The sequence below is a fragment of the Babylonia areolata genome, chromosome 20, assembly GCF_041734735.1.
Source record: "Babylonia areolata isolate BAREFJ2019XMU chromosome 20, ASM4173473v1, whole genome shotgun sequence".
NCBI lineage: Eukaryota > Metazoa > Mollusca > Gastropoda > Neogastropoda > Buccinidae > Babylonia > Babylonia areolata.
The window spans coordinates 51,992,741-52,012,377 of NC_134895.1; the positions used below are offsets into that span (position 1 = coordinate 51,992,741).

The following is a 19,637-nucleotide window of genomic DNA, read 5'->3' on the forward strand; positions in this document are numbered from 1 at the left end:
TAGCACACTATCCAGAAATCTGCTCTAGGTGCTTTACAAAAACGCTTTTGTTAGCATAAAACATTACATCAATGTTACATACACACACCAAAATGTGACTACACACACACACACACACTGCATACATACATTTTAACATACATGTGTAACTAACACAGGGGTGCAAGTGGAAAAAAGTGGCAAGACTGAAGTCCGGTCTTCTATGATTTTCCGTCCTAGGCGATTTTTTTCTCTCGGTAAAATACAGAGTTTCAGGGCTAAGTAACAGTGTGTGTGTGTGTGCCTCTCTCTCTCTCACACACACACACACACACACATTCTCTCTGTTCTCGCTTTCCAACGAACAGTCCCATCCGGCTTCCAGCGGCAAAAATGGGAGTCGTACACAGCGCGCGCGGCCAGACACAGCTGGCGCTGGCTTCAGTTTAGCTAAGCACTGGTCAACCAGTCAAGAGAGTTCCATCTTCCGGTGAATAGTTCAGTATTCAAGTTCCGACCAAAACTTTCCCGGACCAAAAGCATAGGGACAAAAAAAAAAAAAAAAAAAAAAAAAAAAAAAAAAAAAAATCGAAATTTCATCAAGACGGAAATCCGTATGAGACGGAACCACTTGCACCCCTGCTAACAGCTACCCTAACACATACACACACATAGGCAGGCACAAACTTACATAAACACACGCACACACAAATAACAACAAAGACAACAGGGACACTGATCACTGTGATACTGACTTCATCATCTTCCACAGCCGCTCCACCAGGTCCTCAGTGTTCAGGGGGCTGGGCACCAGGTCCAGCTTCTTGAACGGCGGGTTGATGGTCAGCATGCGGAGGATGCGGTGCCTGCACACGTCACATCACACGTGTTAATCAATCGCCGCACTGACCTGTCTGTCTCAAGGCTACCTGAAGAAGTTAAAACATGCGTCAACACCCTCTCTCTGGATTCTATCATGCCATGTAAACACATCCTACCCCCTTTTATGTCAAACCCCTGCCCCCCCCTCCTCCCCAACTCAGCTCTATGGAATCTGTCTTACCATTCTAACACACCCCCCACCCCCTCTGGACACAATCTTTACCATCTGAATATACCTCCCTCTGGTGTCTGCCTTACCATGTAAACACGCCCAAAGCCTCTGGCGTCTATTTTACCATCTAAACACCCCCACCACCCTCTAGACAACCTATCTTACCGTGTTTTCCTCTACTTTTAGGTGCACGGTTGCACGGGAGGAATACTACTGTACAATGTCAGCTATTCTATCTTTGGCACCAAGCTGATTCTAATTCAGGAGCAATACTATTACTAACAGTGTACCAAAACAGTCCATCATTCATGGCACCAGCCCCCACAAAGCCTGCCCTACCTGATGTACAGATCCTTGTCGTTCTCCACCATCTGAAGCACAAAGTCCAGCTGCTCGGCACTTGCCTCCGCTGGGGGAAAGGAAGGAAAAGGAAAAACCAATCCTATACAAATGCTGTCAACAATACATCACGATCGCCTTCACACTAGATGCATACAAGCGGATGCAAGCAATGCGTTTGTACACACACAGCCTATTATAACTAAACTGCAGATTTCCAAGAAAACACCAAGGTTGTAATGTCTGAGCTGCATGCCGTAACGTGTAAAGGGACACTAACACCCATAGTTAGCAGGAGACAAACTCAACACTGCATCAGAGAGCAGAAACAAAGAGGTCAGCTACTGCTAGAGATAAACGAAACTGTTCCAAATTTCTGGATCAAAACTTTAGCAATGGTACACGTCAGATCACAGTTTTCTTTGCACACAATCTAATGTGAATTAAGTAATGGCTACTGTTTATTCATGCACGTCTAACTACTCTATGCTCTTTGCAATAGCAGACTGTATGAATCAACTGCTGACAGAACACTCACATCATTGACAACACACACTGCACTGACATCACTCTTTGCTGTCACAACACACAATGAAGTGACACAGTTCTTTGCTGTGACAACACTACAGTGACATCATTCTTTGATGTCACAAAACACACTACAGTGACATCATTCTTTGATGTCACAAAACACACTACAGTGACATCATTCTTTGATGTCACAAAACACACTACAGTGACATCATTCTTTGATGTCACAAAACACACTACAGTGACATCATTCTTTGATGTCACAAAACACACTACAGTGACATCAATCTCACAAAACACACTACAGTGACATCATTCTTTGATGTCACAAAACACACTACAGTGACATCATTCTTTGATGTCACAGAACACACTACAGTGGCATCATTCTTTGATGTCACAAAATACACTATGGTGACATCATTCTTTGATGTCACAAAACGCACTACAGTGACATCATTCTCTGATGTCACAAAAAACATTACAATGACATCATTCTTTGATGTCACAAAACACATTACTGTGACATCATTCTTTGATGTCACAAAACACACTACAGTGACATCATTCTTTGATGTCACAAAACACACAACAGTAACATCATTCTTTGATGTCACAAAACACACGACAGTAACATCATTCTTTGATGTCACAAAACACACTACAGTGACATCATTCTTTGATGTCACAAAACACACTACAGTGACATCATTCTTTGATGTCACAAAACACATTACTGTGACATCATTCTTTGATGTCACAAAACACACTACAGTGACATCAATCTCACAAAACACACTACAGTAACATCATTCTTTGATGTCACAAAACACACTACAGTGACATCATTCTTTGATGTCACAAAACACACTACAGTGACATCATTCTTTGATGTCACAAAACACACTACAGTGACATCATTCTTTGATGTCACAAAACACATTACTGTGACATCATTCTCTGATGTCACAAAACACACTACAGTGACATCATTCTTTGATGTCACAAAACACACTAGTCACATCATTCTTTGATGTCACAGAACACACTACAGTGACATCATTCTTTGATGTCACAAAACACACTACAGTGACATCATTCTTTGATGTCACAAAACACACTACAGTGACATCATTCTTTGATGTCACAAAACACACTACAGTGACATCATTCTTTGATGTCACAAAACACACTACAGTGACATCATTCTTTGCGGTGATAACACACACCGTGTGACACCACTCATTCCCGATAAAACAGGATGCTGAAGGACAAAAAACACTCACTACATTGACAACACTTAACAACACGCATCATGAATGAAGAAAGGAAGTGGAAGGACAACAGACAACGCTCACAACACAAAACCTGCGACACTGACAACATAACATGACAATGACAACTCACAACACTGACGTCATAAAACTTACAACACTGACACCACAAAACTTCCAACTCTGACTTACCACGACACCTGCAACAGTCACAACACTGATGACACAAAACTTAAGACACTGACAACGTAACATCAAACATGACAACAGTCATGATACTGATGACACAACACTAACTTATGACACTGATGTAACACGACACTGACAACATTAACACAACAATGACAACAGTCTTAACACTTGACACCACCACACACTCACAACAAAACATCCTCACACACACACACACACACCGAAAACACCACCACCACACCGCTCACAATGCAGCAAAACACCCCAAGGCACACACACACACACACACACACACCGACAACACCACCACCACACCACTCACAACGCAGCAAAACACCCAAAGACACACACACACACACACACACACCGCCAACACCACCACGACACCACTCACAACGCAGCAAAACACCCCAAGACACACACACACCAACACCACCACCACCACACCACTCACTGCGGATGAAGTCGATGAGGCAGTCCAGCGAGGCCAGGCGCACGTCGCGGAAGATGCCGTAGCGGGCGTAGTCGCGGAAGATGGCGGCGTCGCTGGGCAGGTGGGCGAGGCGTTGCAGCTGGCGCAGGGCGCGCAGGCAGCTGACAGTCACCGTGAAGCGGTAGCAGGGCAGCAGCTTCTCCAGGTTCAGCGCCCTAACAATCTCCTCCAGGATCAGCTTCATGTCCGCGGACAGCGTCTCAGAGCTCACCACCTGCCTGCAATGACGCATCCTGGGTCTGCTGATTGATTGATCGGTACTTATATATGTATAAATATTATATTTATGAAGCATCTCTCTCTCTTTTTTTTTTTTCCTTGCAGAGGTTCTTTTCTTACCAAATGGATACATTTCACAATCAGTTTGGTAAAAATACATCACTGTAATACATTTATGAAAGGTTTCCTTAAAAGCAGAAACATCAAAGGCATATCAATGAATTAAAATAATCATACAAATAAATAAAAAAGAAGACAGATTGATAAATAGATATACACATATACACACACACACATATACATACACCTATACACGCACACATATGGATACACACAGGTACACATATACATGCAGATACATATGTACATGTATAGTAGTTTCTCTCTTTGTTCCCCACCTGTCTGCAAGCGTCCAGAACTGATTGATATTGATTGACTGGTGCTTGAGGCCTGACTAAGCATGTTGGGTTACACTGCTGGTCAGGCATCTGCCTAGCAGATGTGGTGTAGCATATATGGATTTGTCCGAATGCAGTGATGCCTCCTTGGGTAACTGAATTAAGCTGAACTGATCGGTGCTTATACTGCGTCCGTCTTTCTTTGTCCTACCTGCAAGCTTCTAGAATTGATTGGTTGATTGATATAAAGATGGTGTGTCTCTTTGATTGGTTGACTAATAATGATAGATATATATATAGTGTGTCTGTTTGACCTACCTGATAGCATCAAAAATTGATCGACTGTTGAATGGCTGACATTCATGACTGATTCAGTCGTCAATACTAATATCAATATAATGTCTATCTTCTGTCAGACACCAGTGAGTGATGGACTCATTGATACTTATACAATGTCAATCTTCCATCAGAGATCAATGATTGACTGATACTTTTATATATATATATATATATATATATATATATATATATATATATATATATATATATCTATAGCATCTTTAGATGCGACGTGGTTAACAACTGAACATCATTTTAATACCCCTTGCACATACCGGATTCTTCTAGTTCAAGCTAATAAAGAGGCATGAAGTTTTGAGAAAACACACGCGCACACACACACAAAGAGAGAGAGAGAAAGAGAGAGAGACAAGACTAACCCAGTGAGGAGGGAGACGGAGGTGGCGGCGGGCGTGACGGTGTGGGAGATGGCGTCCACCAGGGCGGCCCTGTAGTAGTTGTCGGAGTACTTGTTCTTGGAGTTGTCGTTGTACTTGAAGAGGTCCAACAGGAAGCGCAGCACCTCGGGGATACACACCTGGTGCACGTCCCGCAGGTAGGCCATGGAGCTCACCATCGCCTGTGTGTCACGCACACATTCGAACACATACACAGAGTGACGCATGCACTCATGCACATCGACACACATGCACACACAACACGCATACACTGAGTAGCACATACACTCACGCACATTGACACACATGTACGTACACACACACATAACGAGAGTAACACATACACTCACGCAAACTGACACACACGCACATATACACGCACAGCCACACATTCAGAGCACCACATACACTCACACAGATTGACACACATGCGCATACACACACACATAAAGAGAGTGACACACACTCACACACACTGACACACATGCACATACACACACATATAGAGCAACACATACGCTCATGCACATTGACACACACGCAAATACACATACAGAGCAACACATACACTCACACACATTGGCACACATGCACATACAGACACACACACACATTCAGAGCAACACATACACTCACACACATTGACACACAGAGCAACACACACACACATTTGACATTATGACGCACATGCGCATAAACATATGCACACACACAGAGTGACACACACACACACACTCACATACAAACATACACACATTGATGCAGAAACACACACAGACACATTGACACACATGCACATACACACACATTGATGCAGAAACACACACATTGACAGAATGACACATATGCACATAAACACACACACACACACACACACACACAGATGAACACACACACATCGATACACACACAGACTCATACCCTTAAACACACAGTCACACACACACACACAGTGACACACACACATTGATACACACACACACACACTCACATACCCTTAAACACACAGTCACACACACACACACACACACACCAACACAACTCATTGTCCTGCATTACTTTTTTGTCCCAACACATTTCTCTGTGTGAAACTCAGGCAGCTTTCTCTCCAAGAGGACAGCACGTCCCTACAGTGCAGTGCCACCCCCCCCCCCCCCACTCCCCCCCTCTTTGTTTACTTCCTGTCTGCAAGTGTATCTGTTTCACTATTGGCCGCCGTTCTTTCTCTGTCTCTGGACCTTGCAATTGGAATGAACTTCCTCTTTCGCTTCGTCAAGTCTCCACACTCAGCTCTTTCAAGTCTGGCCTTAAAACCAACCCACCTCTTCCCAAAATAGCCTCCTTTGCCTGCCTCTTCCTTGTCTTTAGTTTCTACAGTTTTAGAGTTATGCATGCGTGTGAATGACTGGTGCGAAAGCGCTTTGATTTGTCTCTGCACAAGATTCAGCGCTATATAAATACCATTATTATTATTAAAGTGGATTTTTCAATAGAACTTGCCATGGACAATCCACGTCATGAATATCGATCTGGAAAACTCCAAGCAAATATCTTAATGTTTGTCTTCCCTGTCACCCTCCCCCCACCCATCCTCATCCTGCGCAACCCCCCTTCCCCCATCCCGCCCCCCACACACACACACCCAGCCTGCCTCCCCCCTAAAAATGTGATGAAAATCACTCACAAAGAAGAGCTTTGTATTTGTATCTGCATTTGTATTTCTTTTTATCACAACAGATTTCTCTGTGTGAAATTCGGGCTGCTCTCCCCAGGGAGAGTGCGTCGCTACACTACAGCGCCACCCATTTTTTTGTATTTTTTCCTGCGTGCAGTTTTATTTGTTTTTCCTATCGAAGTGGATTTTTCTACAGAATTTTGCCAGGAACAACCCTTTTGTTGCTGTGGGTTCTTTTACGTGCGCTAGGTGCATGCTGCACACGGGACCTTGGTTTATGGTCTCATCCGAATGACTAGCGTCCAGACCACCACTCAAGCAAGGTCTAGTGGAGGGGGAAAAAATATCGGCGGCTGAGCCGTGATTCTTACAAGCGCGCTCAGATTCTCTCGCTTCCTAGACGGACGCGTTACCTCTAGGCCATCACTCCACTTCCCTTTTCCCTTTCAGCAAATACAAGACTGCATTTCTCCTTTCAGACACTTCACCATTCACTCCTCTGATTCAAGGCCTGAGCAGTGTGCTCTGTGTATAGGCCAGGCATCTGCTTGCTATTGTTTCTTTTTTTTTTTTTCTTTAACACATGATTTTGTTTTAACGCAGATGTCGTGTGGTGTATGTAGATCGGTCTGAACTGCTTCGACGCCTCTTTCAAACCGAAACTGAAACACCTCCAGAGGACTACATAAAAGATTACCGAGACAGAGGTGACGACTCTGCCACTACTGCTGCCCATTACCCACACCCTCCGGACCTCACCTTGAGGATGAAGTAGTGCTGGAAGTTGGAGAAGTTGTTGAGGCGGATGATGGCTGGGCAGGAGTGGGAGCCGAACATCTTGCGGAAGATGGCCATCATGGCCGGGGGTCCCTGCCAGGTGGCCACCATGGCGTTGGCCACCTTGGTCAGGCAGGAGCAGGCCTGGGTGCGCACCCGGTAGAAGCAGTGCTCATTCTCGATGGTGTCGGTGAGGGCCAGGCGGGTGGCCGGGGTGGGGAAGCGCTCCAGCGCGAAGATGGCCTCCCGCTGGGCCACCACGTCCCGCTCGTACTTCAGCTGGTACTGCCACATGTAGTCTGGCTGCTCCCACAGCACCTGGTAGCGATCACATTTCTAAAGTTCAAAGGTTAATTGTACTGCCACATATAGTCTGGCTGCTCTCATTCCACCAGAGGCAGGTCAATGGTCAAAGGTTAACTGTACTGCCACATATAGTCTGGCTGCTCTCATTCCACCAGAGGCAGGTCAATGGTCAAAGGTTAACTGTACTGCCACATATAGTCTGGCTGCTCTCATTCCACCAGAGGCAGGTTAATGGTCAAAGGTCAGTACTGCCACATATAGTCTGGCTGCTCTCATTCCACCAGAGGCAGGTTAATGGTCAAAGGTCAGTACTGCCACATAAGTCTGGCTGCTCTCATTCCACCTGGGGCAAGTCAAAGGTCAAAGGTTAATTGTACTGCTACATGTAGTCCGGCTGCTCCCACACCACCTGGGAAAGGTCAAAGTTCAAAGGTTAAAGGTCATTTCTGCTCCATGTAGTCAAGCTGCTCCCGGAGCACACCAACTGAGGAACTTTGAAGTTGCCAAATGTAGTCCGGCTCTTAAAGACAAAGGCTAAAGATACACAGTGCCACATGTAGTGTATCAGCAGACCTGGAAGTAATCATTAATTTTTTTATCAGTCTAATCTCACTCGAAATGGACAGACGCAAAAACTGAAGACTACAACTACGCTCAGGACAACCTAAGGAAGTTATTATTATGTTTTTTATAATCCGTCTAATCTCACTTGAAGTGGACAGACATAAAAACTGAAGACTTCAACTACGCTTGGGACAACCTAAAGCCCCCCAATACCTGTTGCAGGAAGTTATTATTATGTTGTTGTTTTTTAATCCGTCTAATATCACTTAAAGTGGAAAGAAGACTACACCCTGGATATCCAAAAGCCCCCAAGTACCTATCGTAGGACGTTATCATTATTTTTTTAATCCGTCTAACATCACTTAAAGTGGACAGAAGACATAAAATTGAAGACTACAACTACACCCTGGACATCCAAAAACTCCCATGCCTGTCGCAGGCAGTTATCATAATTTTTTTAATCTGTCTAATATCACTTAAAGTGGACAGAAGAAATAACTGAAGACTACAACTACACGCTGGACATCCAAAAACTCCCAATACCTGTTGCAGGAAGTTATTATTTTTTAATCCATGTAAAACTGAAGACTACAGCTACACCCTGGACAACCGAAAGCCCCCAACTACCTGTCGGAGGATGTTATCATTACTTTTATAAATCCGTCCAATATCACTTTAAGTGGACAAATGTAAAACTGAAGACTACACCTACACACTGGACATCCGAAATCCCCAGATGTTCTCTCTCTCTCTCTCTTTTTTTTTTTATAATCCATCTAATATCACTTTAAGTGGACAGACTACTACAACCTGGACAACAAAAACCCCCAACTATACCTGTCTCAGAAGGTGCATGTCCGGGTCGACCCTCAGCCAGAGCACAGGGGAGTCGGCGTCCATGGCCGAGAGGTCCATGTCCACCTCCTCCCCGGTCATCAGCGGGATCTTCTTCTTCTTGTTGCGCCGGCTCTTGGAGTGGCAGGTGATCTCAAACTTGGTCTTGTTCTCCTCGATCTTGAAGGTGTGGTTGAAGGAGCCGTCCAGCTCCTGGATGGTGACGGTCAGGGGCCCCACGTAGCGCAGACCTCCCCGCGCTGTCAGGTCCTGCTTGATCTCCAGCTCCACCACGTTCCGCTTGCGGTTGAAGACAAACTTGCCGAAGAACCTGGCCGGCCCACAGCCAAGCGTATGGTATGAAACAAAAGCGTGTGTGTGTGCGTGTGTATGTGCATGCTTGCGGTTGGGAGAAGAGTTGAGGTGGGGAGGGGCGGAGGGTGGGGGGGGGGCCGGGGGGGGGGGGGGGGGGGGGGATGTGTGTGTGTGTGTGTGTGTGCATGCTGTTCGCAATTAAAGACAAACATGTCAAAGAACCTGGAGGGCGGAGAAACCGTGAAAGAAACAGTTACGTGCAATGTGAAACAGGACTGTATATATGTGTGTGTGTGTGTGTGTGTGTGTGTGTGTGTGTGTGTGTGTGCAGATGCATGTTTGTTCATGTGTACGTGTGTCTGTGTAAGTTATTATATTCCTGTGCCTTTACACCACAGGTGTTAAACAAACTTCTGAAGAGCCGCAGGTTAAGCGCTGTATAAAAGTATGGCATCATCATCATCATCGTTATTATCATCATTCTTCTTCTTCTTCTTACTATTATCATTAGTAGCAGCAGTAGTAGTAGTAGCAGAAATAGTAGTGGCGGTGGTGGTGGTGGAAGTAGTAGTGGTATAGCATTATAATCATCATTCATCTGTTATTATCATCATCATCATCTTTATGAAAAGCATCAGCGTACCTGGCACAGCCGCTCTGCTGCACCCACTGTTCGATGAAGGGCAGGACATCCTTGCCAGTGACGGTGTAGATGATCTGCAGGAAGGAGGAGGTGGAGATGAGCATGTTGCCCCACGTCCCTGAGATCAGACGCTGCTGGCTGGCAGAGGAGCTCAGCGCCAGCAGTTTGTTCAGAACCTGGGGGTGACAAACCAACACCAGCAAATCAGGATTGTTCAGAATCTGATCATGACAAATCAACACCAGCAAATCAGGATTGTTCAGAACCTGATCATGACAAATCAACACCAGCAAATCAGGATTGTTCAGAACCTGATCATGACAAATCAACACCAGCAAATCAGGACTGTTCAAAACCTGGTGATGACACATTAACATCAGCATATTTGATCTTCTGCTTGCATATACACACGAAGGGGATTCAAGCACAAGCAGGTCTGCACATGTTGACCTGGGGGATCGAAAAAATCTCCACCCTTTACCCATCAGGCGCCATTACTGAGATTCAAACCGGGGACCCTCAGTCCAACGCTTTAACCACTTGGCTATTGCATGCATCACTCTAGAGGAAGTGAAACTGAAACTGACCTGCAGCAGCAGCTCGGTGCCGATACGCTGCTCCAGCATACGAATCACCAGCAGCGCCTTCTTCTCCATCATCTCCGCGTAGCGCGGAGACACCGTGTGTGCGTTCCGCACAGAGAACGGCAGGTTTGATTCACGGCGCGACGGGTCCAGGAGAATGCCCCCCACTTGCTGCTCGTAGTCGCTCACTTCCTTCACAAGCTGTACAGAGGGAGGAGGGGGGTGTGTGTGTGTGTGGGGGGGGGGAGATAAATGTACTGAAAGCTGTGCTCTACTACTTCTGTTACCTTTACCTGCTGCTGGTCAGTCTCAAAGACTGTTTTCTGGTCTATAACCCAGGTACGGAGGTTAACTGTTCAGCCTGTGCAGACATTAAAATATACTAAACTAAAGCTGAGTGAATAAGTTAGAAGTAAGTGAAGGAAGTGTGTACATTAAGATATTCATTGTTCAGCCTGTGCTGACATTGATTTAAAAATAATAAACTAACCTAAAACTGAGTAAATAATTTACTAGTAAGTTATGGAAATGTGTACATAAAAACATAATCAAACACACACCAACCCACACACATATTACTTGAATTCATTCATCTCTCTTCATTCACGTAAAAATGTAACAAAGTGATGCAAGGAACACCCATTTTTCAGGAAAAAACAACTATAACCTTTCTGCTGGTTTTCAAAACATGAAGAAATTGACAAGATCCATCAAATCATACGTAGTTTAAAATAAACACAGCTTGTAAATAAGGAATTTACAGTTACAGCATTGTCCATTCAGTGATTTGATCCATATGAATATTTTTTCAACCATAAATATTTCTTATATTCTCCTTGACCTTACAGATATAACATTAAAAAAAAAAAAAAATCAGAAGTTCAAGAATGGGTGAAGACAACAAACAAGCAACTACCACGTGTAAGATGTTGCCAGCGTGCAGAAGCCTGTAAACAAGCAATGATCACGTGCAACCCTTCAACAGAACTCTTGCTGACCCAAGAAAAGCACTGTTTTCAGAAAGTGAAGACTGTCAAGCCTTAACACTGTATATCAGTGTAGTATCGGCATTCATTGTTGTACAAAGTAATGAGCTCACCATTGCAATCATGTATCGGTATCCATTGTTGCACAAAGTAATCAGCTCACCATTGCAATCATGTATCTGCATTCATTGTTGTACAAAGTAATCAGCTCACCATTGCAATCATGTATCGGCATTTATTGTTGTACAAAGTAATGAGCTCACCATTGCAATCATGTATCGGTATTCATTGTCGTACAAAGTAATGAGCTGATCATTACAATCATGAATCGGTATCCACTGTTGTACAAAGTAATGAGCTCACCACTGCAATCATGAATCGGTATTCATTGGGTTTTTTATTTTTGTTTTGTTTTGGGGTTGCTGTTTTTTACGTTGTTTTTTAACCCTTTCGCTGCCAGGAAAATAAGATTTAAGTGAAATCTATTTGCCAGGGTTTTTTCACAAAAAACGGGTATAAATTTTCAAAAAATTCTGTGCTCTTTGTTATTGGAGAAAGACCCATAAAAGTATACATTTTCTGAAAGGGAAATGAATAAAGAATACAAAACACATGATGTTTTCCCATTTTATGCATTTTAAGTGACATACTGTTGTTTTGAAATCAGTGTTTTGTTTTTTGTCACATTTTCAACTTGTTCATTACAAACATTAGTCTGGTAATTTGCACAAAAATATCATTTTCTGGACAAATGGATATCTGCACACACAAAACCATACTAGAACAACCACAATATAAAAAAACTGAAAAAGAAATAGATGCATTGTGACTTCTGCAAGTGATAATATGGATGTGAGGCCACGCCCCCTCAGTCTCCACCCTCCTCCTCTTCACCCCTCTCACACCGTCACTTCATCAGACCGCGTTGGCTGAGTGCCAAGAAAATAGCTCATACGGTGCCCTGCTAAAAATTCGTCTGCTAGAGTTGAACAGCCTGCATCACTCACTGATAATTGTATTTTGGCCACTCTCTTGATTGCTCCCTTTATTTTCTATCCAATCGTCCTATAAATGTTCACCACTGTCTTCTCCTTCGAATTTATGCTCCAATTCTTTCTGAGCATTAGCTGAAGAAAGTAATATTGGTTGATTTAGTTCGCCACGAGCGCATGTCTTGAGCACGGAGTCAGTCCGACATTTTGTTGAGCGAGCGAGGAGAGGAGCCAGGCAAAGACTGCGGCCAGTAACCCAACCAAAACGTTCAAATAAAGGACTGCCTTATGACGCAGATGGTGTTTCTAGCTATGAATAGAATCCAGAAAGATTCCCCAAGCTAAAGCTACCAGCATTTTTGTCAACGAACTGAATGCAAAGCAGGGAAAAGTCAGAATATTTCGATGACGAGTTATCTCGTCATGCAGGCAGCGAAGCATACATGCTTGCCATGACGAGTTATCTCGTCATGCAGGCAGCCTAGGGGTTAATTCAAGGAGTAGGATTTTAGGCATGGCCTATTCCTCCAATCTGTGGTTGTGTGTGGATGTGTGCATACACACACACACACACACACACACACGCACACTGACACTGACACGCAAAGCAAGAGAGACAGGAAGCACAAAGTTAATGAGCTCACCATTGCAATCATGTATCGGTATTCGTTGTTGCCAAACGTTTTCTTCTGGAAAAGGCAGGACAGGTAGCCAGCAATCCCTTTGGTCAGCCAGGCATCAGACCTGAACGACACAGTTTACTCTCACTCCTCTGCAGAAGTGGATGCATTCTGTCCAACCCATTCCAAAATCGCTTTGAAGCTACAATAATTACGCAACTCATTCTTCTCCATCAATATTCGCGTACAGGAGACTGTTCTCAACTGTGTATATCAAAAAAAAGAAAAAAAGAAAAAAAAGAAAAAAAAAAAGAAATGTATGCTTTAACATTATTGTTCATTACAGTCCCCAACAAAGCATAAGTTAATCTGGAAATGGAAATGCAAGTTTCTGATATATCTCATCATATCACACAATTTTTTTCAAACACAGTTTTATCCACAGCTGGTGACAACCAAAACCAACGCTTACCATACCTCAAACATTAACTCAGGTTAAAGCTCCCACAGCCCTTACTTAACTCACTCGGGACGACAAGTTTTCTCCCTTGCTTTTCCCCACAGATGGCCCATTTGTAAAGGTTTGGAAAAAAATTACAAAAAATACAAAATACTGTGTAAGAAAATGAAACTTTCAGAACTGGTTTATTACGTGTTGAGCTATTACATATAAAAAAAAAATCAAATTTCTCATCTTATTTTTACAGTTTTGCCATATGTAGAAAATACTGCCAATTTTTCACCCCGAATCACCATACCCATGCTCGCTTTCTGCATTACATTCCCTTTCTTCTTTGTCATCATCCACCTCTTCAATGTCCAACCCTTCAGTTTGTAGCATTTCAAGTACTTCGGCAACCCTAAAACGTTGCCATCACTGCCTTGTTCACTTCACAACATTCTGAGAAGAGCCAGTTTTGCTAACAGGCTGGCACGCGAGCAGACGACCGGTCAGTGACTTTGTCAGCGTGTGTGCGAGACAGGCCACACATCCCAGGCTGACCAATCACACTGTTCGATTGTGAAGTGACCCAGAATAGCGCACTCTGCTTGACTAATCACAAAATCACGTGTACAGCATATGATGGAATTTTACTTTCGGAGAATGCTATTCCATTCCTTCGTCCGAATCCAAATACGTTTTGTGTAGGAATGCGTGAGCATTCCTTCGTCCGGAGAGAGTTAAAAGCCACTGGGGAAGTGAACTCATATCCTTTTTGTCCAGGACTTTGCACAGGAAGGCAGGGCCAAGTCAGTCCTCTCTTTCTGCTGTTTTAACTTTCCCCAACCAGAGTCAGGTACCCCCATTCAAACCTGGGTGGAGTGAGGACAAATCGGAGTCAACTGCCTTTCCCAAAGGACACACCAGCATGCTGAAACGGAGCTTCGGTCCCTGATCACTGATAAACACTGGATCAGAATCGTTTCAGCCTTGGCACCTCCTATCACAGTAAATGATAAGAAGAAAAAGATTTTTGCAAAAAAAACAAACAAACAAAAAAACCCCCATGACTGCATAGGAATGCGTAATTCAGGAAGCATAGCTTTGTCTTTCATATCACAGAAAAACAAGCACACACACACACACAAAAAAAAAACACAAAAAACCCCACACACCCACACACAAAAACCTGACCATGGTTGCACGGTAACATGTAAATCAAGACGGGTATCAACTTTCTCTTTTACAGTAAATGACAGACAAAAATACCACAAAACACACACAGACACGACTGACCACGACTGCATGGCAATGAAACAGCCAAAGAACTGCTCAGCGACGAGCCGCGCCATGGTTTTGCGGGTGGTCAGCGTCTGGTCAATGATGCGTGCCGAGTGCAGAAGGTTGGTGCTGGACAGAGGAATCACCTGGTCACTCAGTGTGTGCATGTGCTCACTCACCCTCACGTTCATGCACACTGTCTTCTATGTTCATGCACACCGCCTTCTTCATTCATGCACAGCCTTCTTCGTTCATGCACACTGCCTTCTTCATTTATGCACACAGCCTTCTTCATTCATGCACACTGCCCTCTTTTCATGTGCACTGCCTTCTTCATTCATGGACAGCCTTCATGTTCATGCACACCGCCTTCTATGTTCATGTGCACCACCTTCTTCATTCATGCACACCGCCTTCTTAATTCATGCACACATCTCTTCTTCATTCATGCACACTGCCTTCTTCATTTATTCATGCACACTGCCTTCTTCATTCATGCACACTGTCTTCACATTCACTGCCTTCTCCATTCATGCACACTGCCTTCTTCATTTATTCATGCACACTGCCTTCTTCATTCATTCATGCACATACCTTCTCCATTCATGCACACTGCCTTCTTCATTCACACACACTGTCTTCACATTCACAGACGCTGCCTTCTCCATTCATGCACACTGCCTTCTTCATTCATGCACACTGCCTTCTTCATTCACACACACTGTCTTCACATTCACATACGTTGCCTTCTCCATTCATGCACACTGCCTTCTCCATTCACGCACACTGTCTTCACATTCACATACGCTGCCTTTGACATTCATGCACACTGACTTCTTCATTCATGCACACTGCCTTCTACATTCACACTTACTCTCTTCTATGTTTACGAACACCGCCTTTTACTTTCAAGCACACTGCCTTCATGTTCATGGTCACTCCTTCTAGGCGCACACACACAGAGCCTCCTTCATCGACGGTCACTGTCTTCTTCATTTGTGCACACTCCCTTCTTCATTCATGTACACTGCCTTCTCTGTTCATGCTCACTGCCTTCACTTTCACACACACACACTGCCTCCTACCACATGTTTCAAAAGCCATTTTCATACCAGACCAGAGCCATGAATACAGAAAAAGTGTCTGTAGTAAGAGGAGTGAGACAATCCACACCTATCACATGGAATGAGAATGCTAAAACGGGCAGCGCAAATACCGTAAAGTTCGGTCTATAAGCCGCGACTTTTTACCCCTGCTTCAACCTCTGCGGCTTATACAATGATGCGGATTATTTGCGGATTTTAACGATCCCGGGAGTGTCACGTTCTCGTCTATTCTTAGCTGCCTTTCAACTCACCAAAATCACGATTTCTGTCCATGAATTTTTGGATGAGCTTCAGAATAGTGTGCTAACTTTTCACGTTTTATAAATCAAATCCCCACACATTAAAGCCTTCAGATCAGCATTCAGTTCTACTCTGCTCAAGTGTACACCCTCATCATGCTGAAAATGTAACGCAATGCCTATAATGCAGCCTTCAAATAGAAGACGATTGACCTAGCAGACAGTGCAAGTGGCGAACCAGCAGCGACCTCCACTTTGCGTTCATGTTCATGAAGTGAAAGCGAGGCTGAAGTCAGTGACAAGATGGCAGAGGAAGGTGTGCTGGTTCTCTTCAACTCGGACACTGAAGATGAAGATTTCACTGGATTCAGTTAGCAGGATGACGTTGAATTAATGTGACTATCCCTAAATTATGTATCTTATTTTCATTGTGTTCATTAAAAAAATTTTTTTTTGTGGCACTAGCAGTATTTTCGCTTGCTTTTCTTTGTGTTATTCCCGCTTGTGTTTATTTCATAACCTACAGTATTGACAGCTTTTCTGTAGTATCAGTATGTGTTCCGGTACCGGAAATAAGTGCGGCTTATAGTTAAATTTTTTCCTAAATTTAGTGGGTGTGGCTTATGTACCAGTGCGCTCAATAGACCGAACTTTACGGTAATGAAGAGTAAACAGCCCACAAGGAGTAGTTCAATTTAAAATTCACATTCCTTTGAAGAAGAAAAAAAGAAAAAAAAAAAAAAAAAGTGCATACATACAAGCATCCCAAAACAAGGATATCCAAAGGTTGCAGCAGAAAAAATGCAGAACTCGTTAACATTTTTCCTCGTTTTAACAAATCATTTATCCGCCTTTCCTCGATACTCACCTGAGAATGCTCATGGTGGCATAAGCATCGCCTTCAACGAAACTCTCATCAACGAACACTTGCTTGTAACAACCGTAGGGATAGCGACTGGACATCAGCTCCTCGTAAAACTCAAATGACTGTGGAAAAACAACAAAGATGCAAATCAACATTAGATACAACAGCGTGCATAAAATCAGTGACATTGAATCAGTGCACACCATGAGAAACCAGGTTAACAGTGAAAATAAAGATCCCTGTTCAAATGAAAAACAATAATTTTATAAAAGCTAAAGGTTTGTCATACCTACCTAACATGTCCCTGTTTAAGATGCTACCATATCTGCATATTCATAAACACTTGCCTGCAATTTTCAATTCTCTTATTTTCAAATTCCACATAACTCTTCATCTCATCGAATGTACAAATGTTTACATCTCTCTCTGTGTCTCTCTGCCACAGAGACACCCAAACATACACTCATAATAGGATACGTATAAACCACCACAACCTTCACTGAACACCCCTCGCTTTCCACCCCTATACACAAACACATCTGGACCACACACACATATACATGAAGGACACGCACACATACACATGTACACACACACACACACACATACACACAAATACACAGCTGTGCTGCACTTTGAGACAAGAGCCAAAGCAGCACAGACCTGATGCAGGTAGCTGGTGGTGTGCTTGAGGATGGACTTGACCGGAGGAAGACAGAAGTGGGTCACCTCGTGCATGTTGGGGTCCACATGGATCTCAAACGGTCTGAAAACCATTCACATCACCAGGTTTATCCCTCAAAAACAATTATCATCCATCTTTTTCACACATCCTCATGGGTATTAAACAGTCTGAAAGCGATTCATATTATCAGGTTCATCTCTCCAAAATAATTCTTATCATCTTTTTCACACATCCGCATGGATATCAAATGGTCTGAAAACTATCCACAGCCTCAGCTGGCTTCCATGCCACATTGATTCAGAAAAAAACAACAACAACAAAAACATACACACACACACACATACAGAGAAAATATACCGTTTTTCCTCCAAAATACATGTGGACACAAACGGAAATACTGTAGAAGTCAGTTCCCTTTCTTTGCAGTTTATGCGTTATGTAGGATTGTGAAAACTGTTATAATGAGGCAAATGTCGACACCAGAGCAACGTTCTGGCACAGGGCTCAATGAGTTAACAACTCAAAGAAAAACTTTCTAAAAAAAAAAGTAAAACAAATCACACCTACTTCTTTGATCTCTTTACCCCTGACAATGGATAATTATTAGTTAGAGTCTTTTTTCTTTTAACAGCATAAAACTGCAACCACACTCAGAAAACTTCTGATCAACACTCAACACAAATGCACTCAAACAAGACTGTGCAGTCCGAATGCAGGGCAGAAAGACACACAACACATGCCTCGGAATGCAGGGCACAAAGACACACAACACATGCCTCGGAATGCAGGGCACAAAGACACACAACACATGCCTCGGAATGCAGGGCACAAAGACACACAACACATGCCTCGGAATGCAGGGCACAAAGACACACAACACATGCCTCGGAATGCAGGGCACAAAGACACACAACACATTCCTCGGAATGCAGGGCACAAAGACACACAACACATGCCTCGGAATGCAGGGCACAAAGACACACAACACATGCCTCGGAATGCAGGGCACAAAGACACACAACACATGCCTCGGAATGCAGGGCACAAAGACACTCAACACATGCCTACCACCCTGCAAAGACATTCCAACTCAAACAACACAATGTCCCCTACTAATAAAGTCTGTGAATAACAATATGATAATAAGCAACGTATTCCACTGCAGACAAGAAAAAAATATATACATGACAAGTCACACAATTTTCTTGTCTAGTAGTAGTAACTGTGAATAACGTAAAATTTATCATAACCAAATTATTCAAGTTTTCTTTCCAGAGGACAAGTCACACAATTTCCCCCTATAGTAACTGTGAATAACGTAACCAAAGTATTCCACTGCAGACATGAAAGAAGCTTGAGGACAAGTAACAAGTCACAGAGAGATGGTGCCACCAACACTCACCCTCCCTCTCAACCCCATTTTCACGCTTTGACAAAGACAGAAGTGGAAAAACATAAACAGACGTACAGACAGGCATTTACAGACTGAAAGACAGAGAGCCACAAC

The 19,637-nt window shown here is 43.5% G+C and overlaps 1 protein-coding gene across 1 annotated transcript in view; it reads right to left on the bottom strand.

Annotated features, from left to right (window-relative positions):
• LOC143294706 (transcription initiation factor TFIID subunit 2-like) overlaps positions 1–19,637 on the bottom strand; it is a 41,913-nt gene that overhangs the window by 13,893 nt on the left and 8,383 nt on the right. The window contains exons 8-19 of the mRNA XM_076606117.1: positions 18,109–18,211; positions 17,449–17,567; positions 15,251–15,364; positions 13,537–13,636; positions 10,918–11,115; positions 10,331–10,506; positions 9,376–9,703; positions 7,651–7,986; positions 5,199–5,398; positions 3,824–4,080; positions 1,373–1,442; positions 735–845 (exon numbers count right to left, since the gene is read on the bottom strand). Coding sequence (XP_076462232.1) covers positions 735–845; positions 1,373–1,442; positions 3,824–4,080; positions 5,199–5,398; positions 7,651–7,986; positions 9,376–9,703; positions 10,331–10,506; positions 10,918–11,115; positions 13,537–13,636; positions 15,251–15,364; positions 17,449–17,567; positions 18,109–18,211 — 2,112 coding nt within the window. The remainder of the gene's footprint in view (positions 1–734; positions 846–1,372; positions 1,443–3,823; positions 4,081–5,198; positions 5,399–7,650; positions 7,987–9,375; positions 9,704–10,330; positions 10,507–10,917; positions 11,116–13,536; positions 13,637–15,250; positions 15,365–17,448; positions 17,568–18,108; positions 18,212–19,637) is intronic.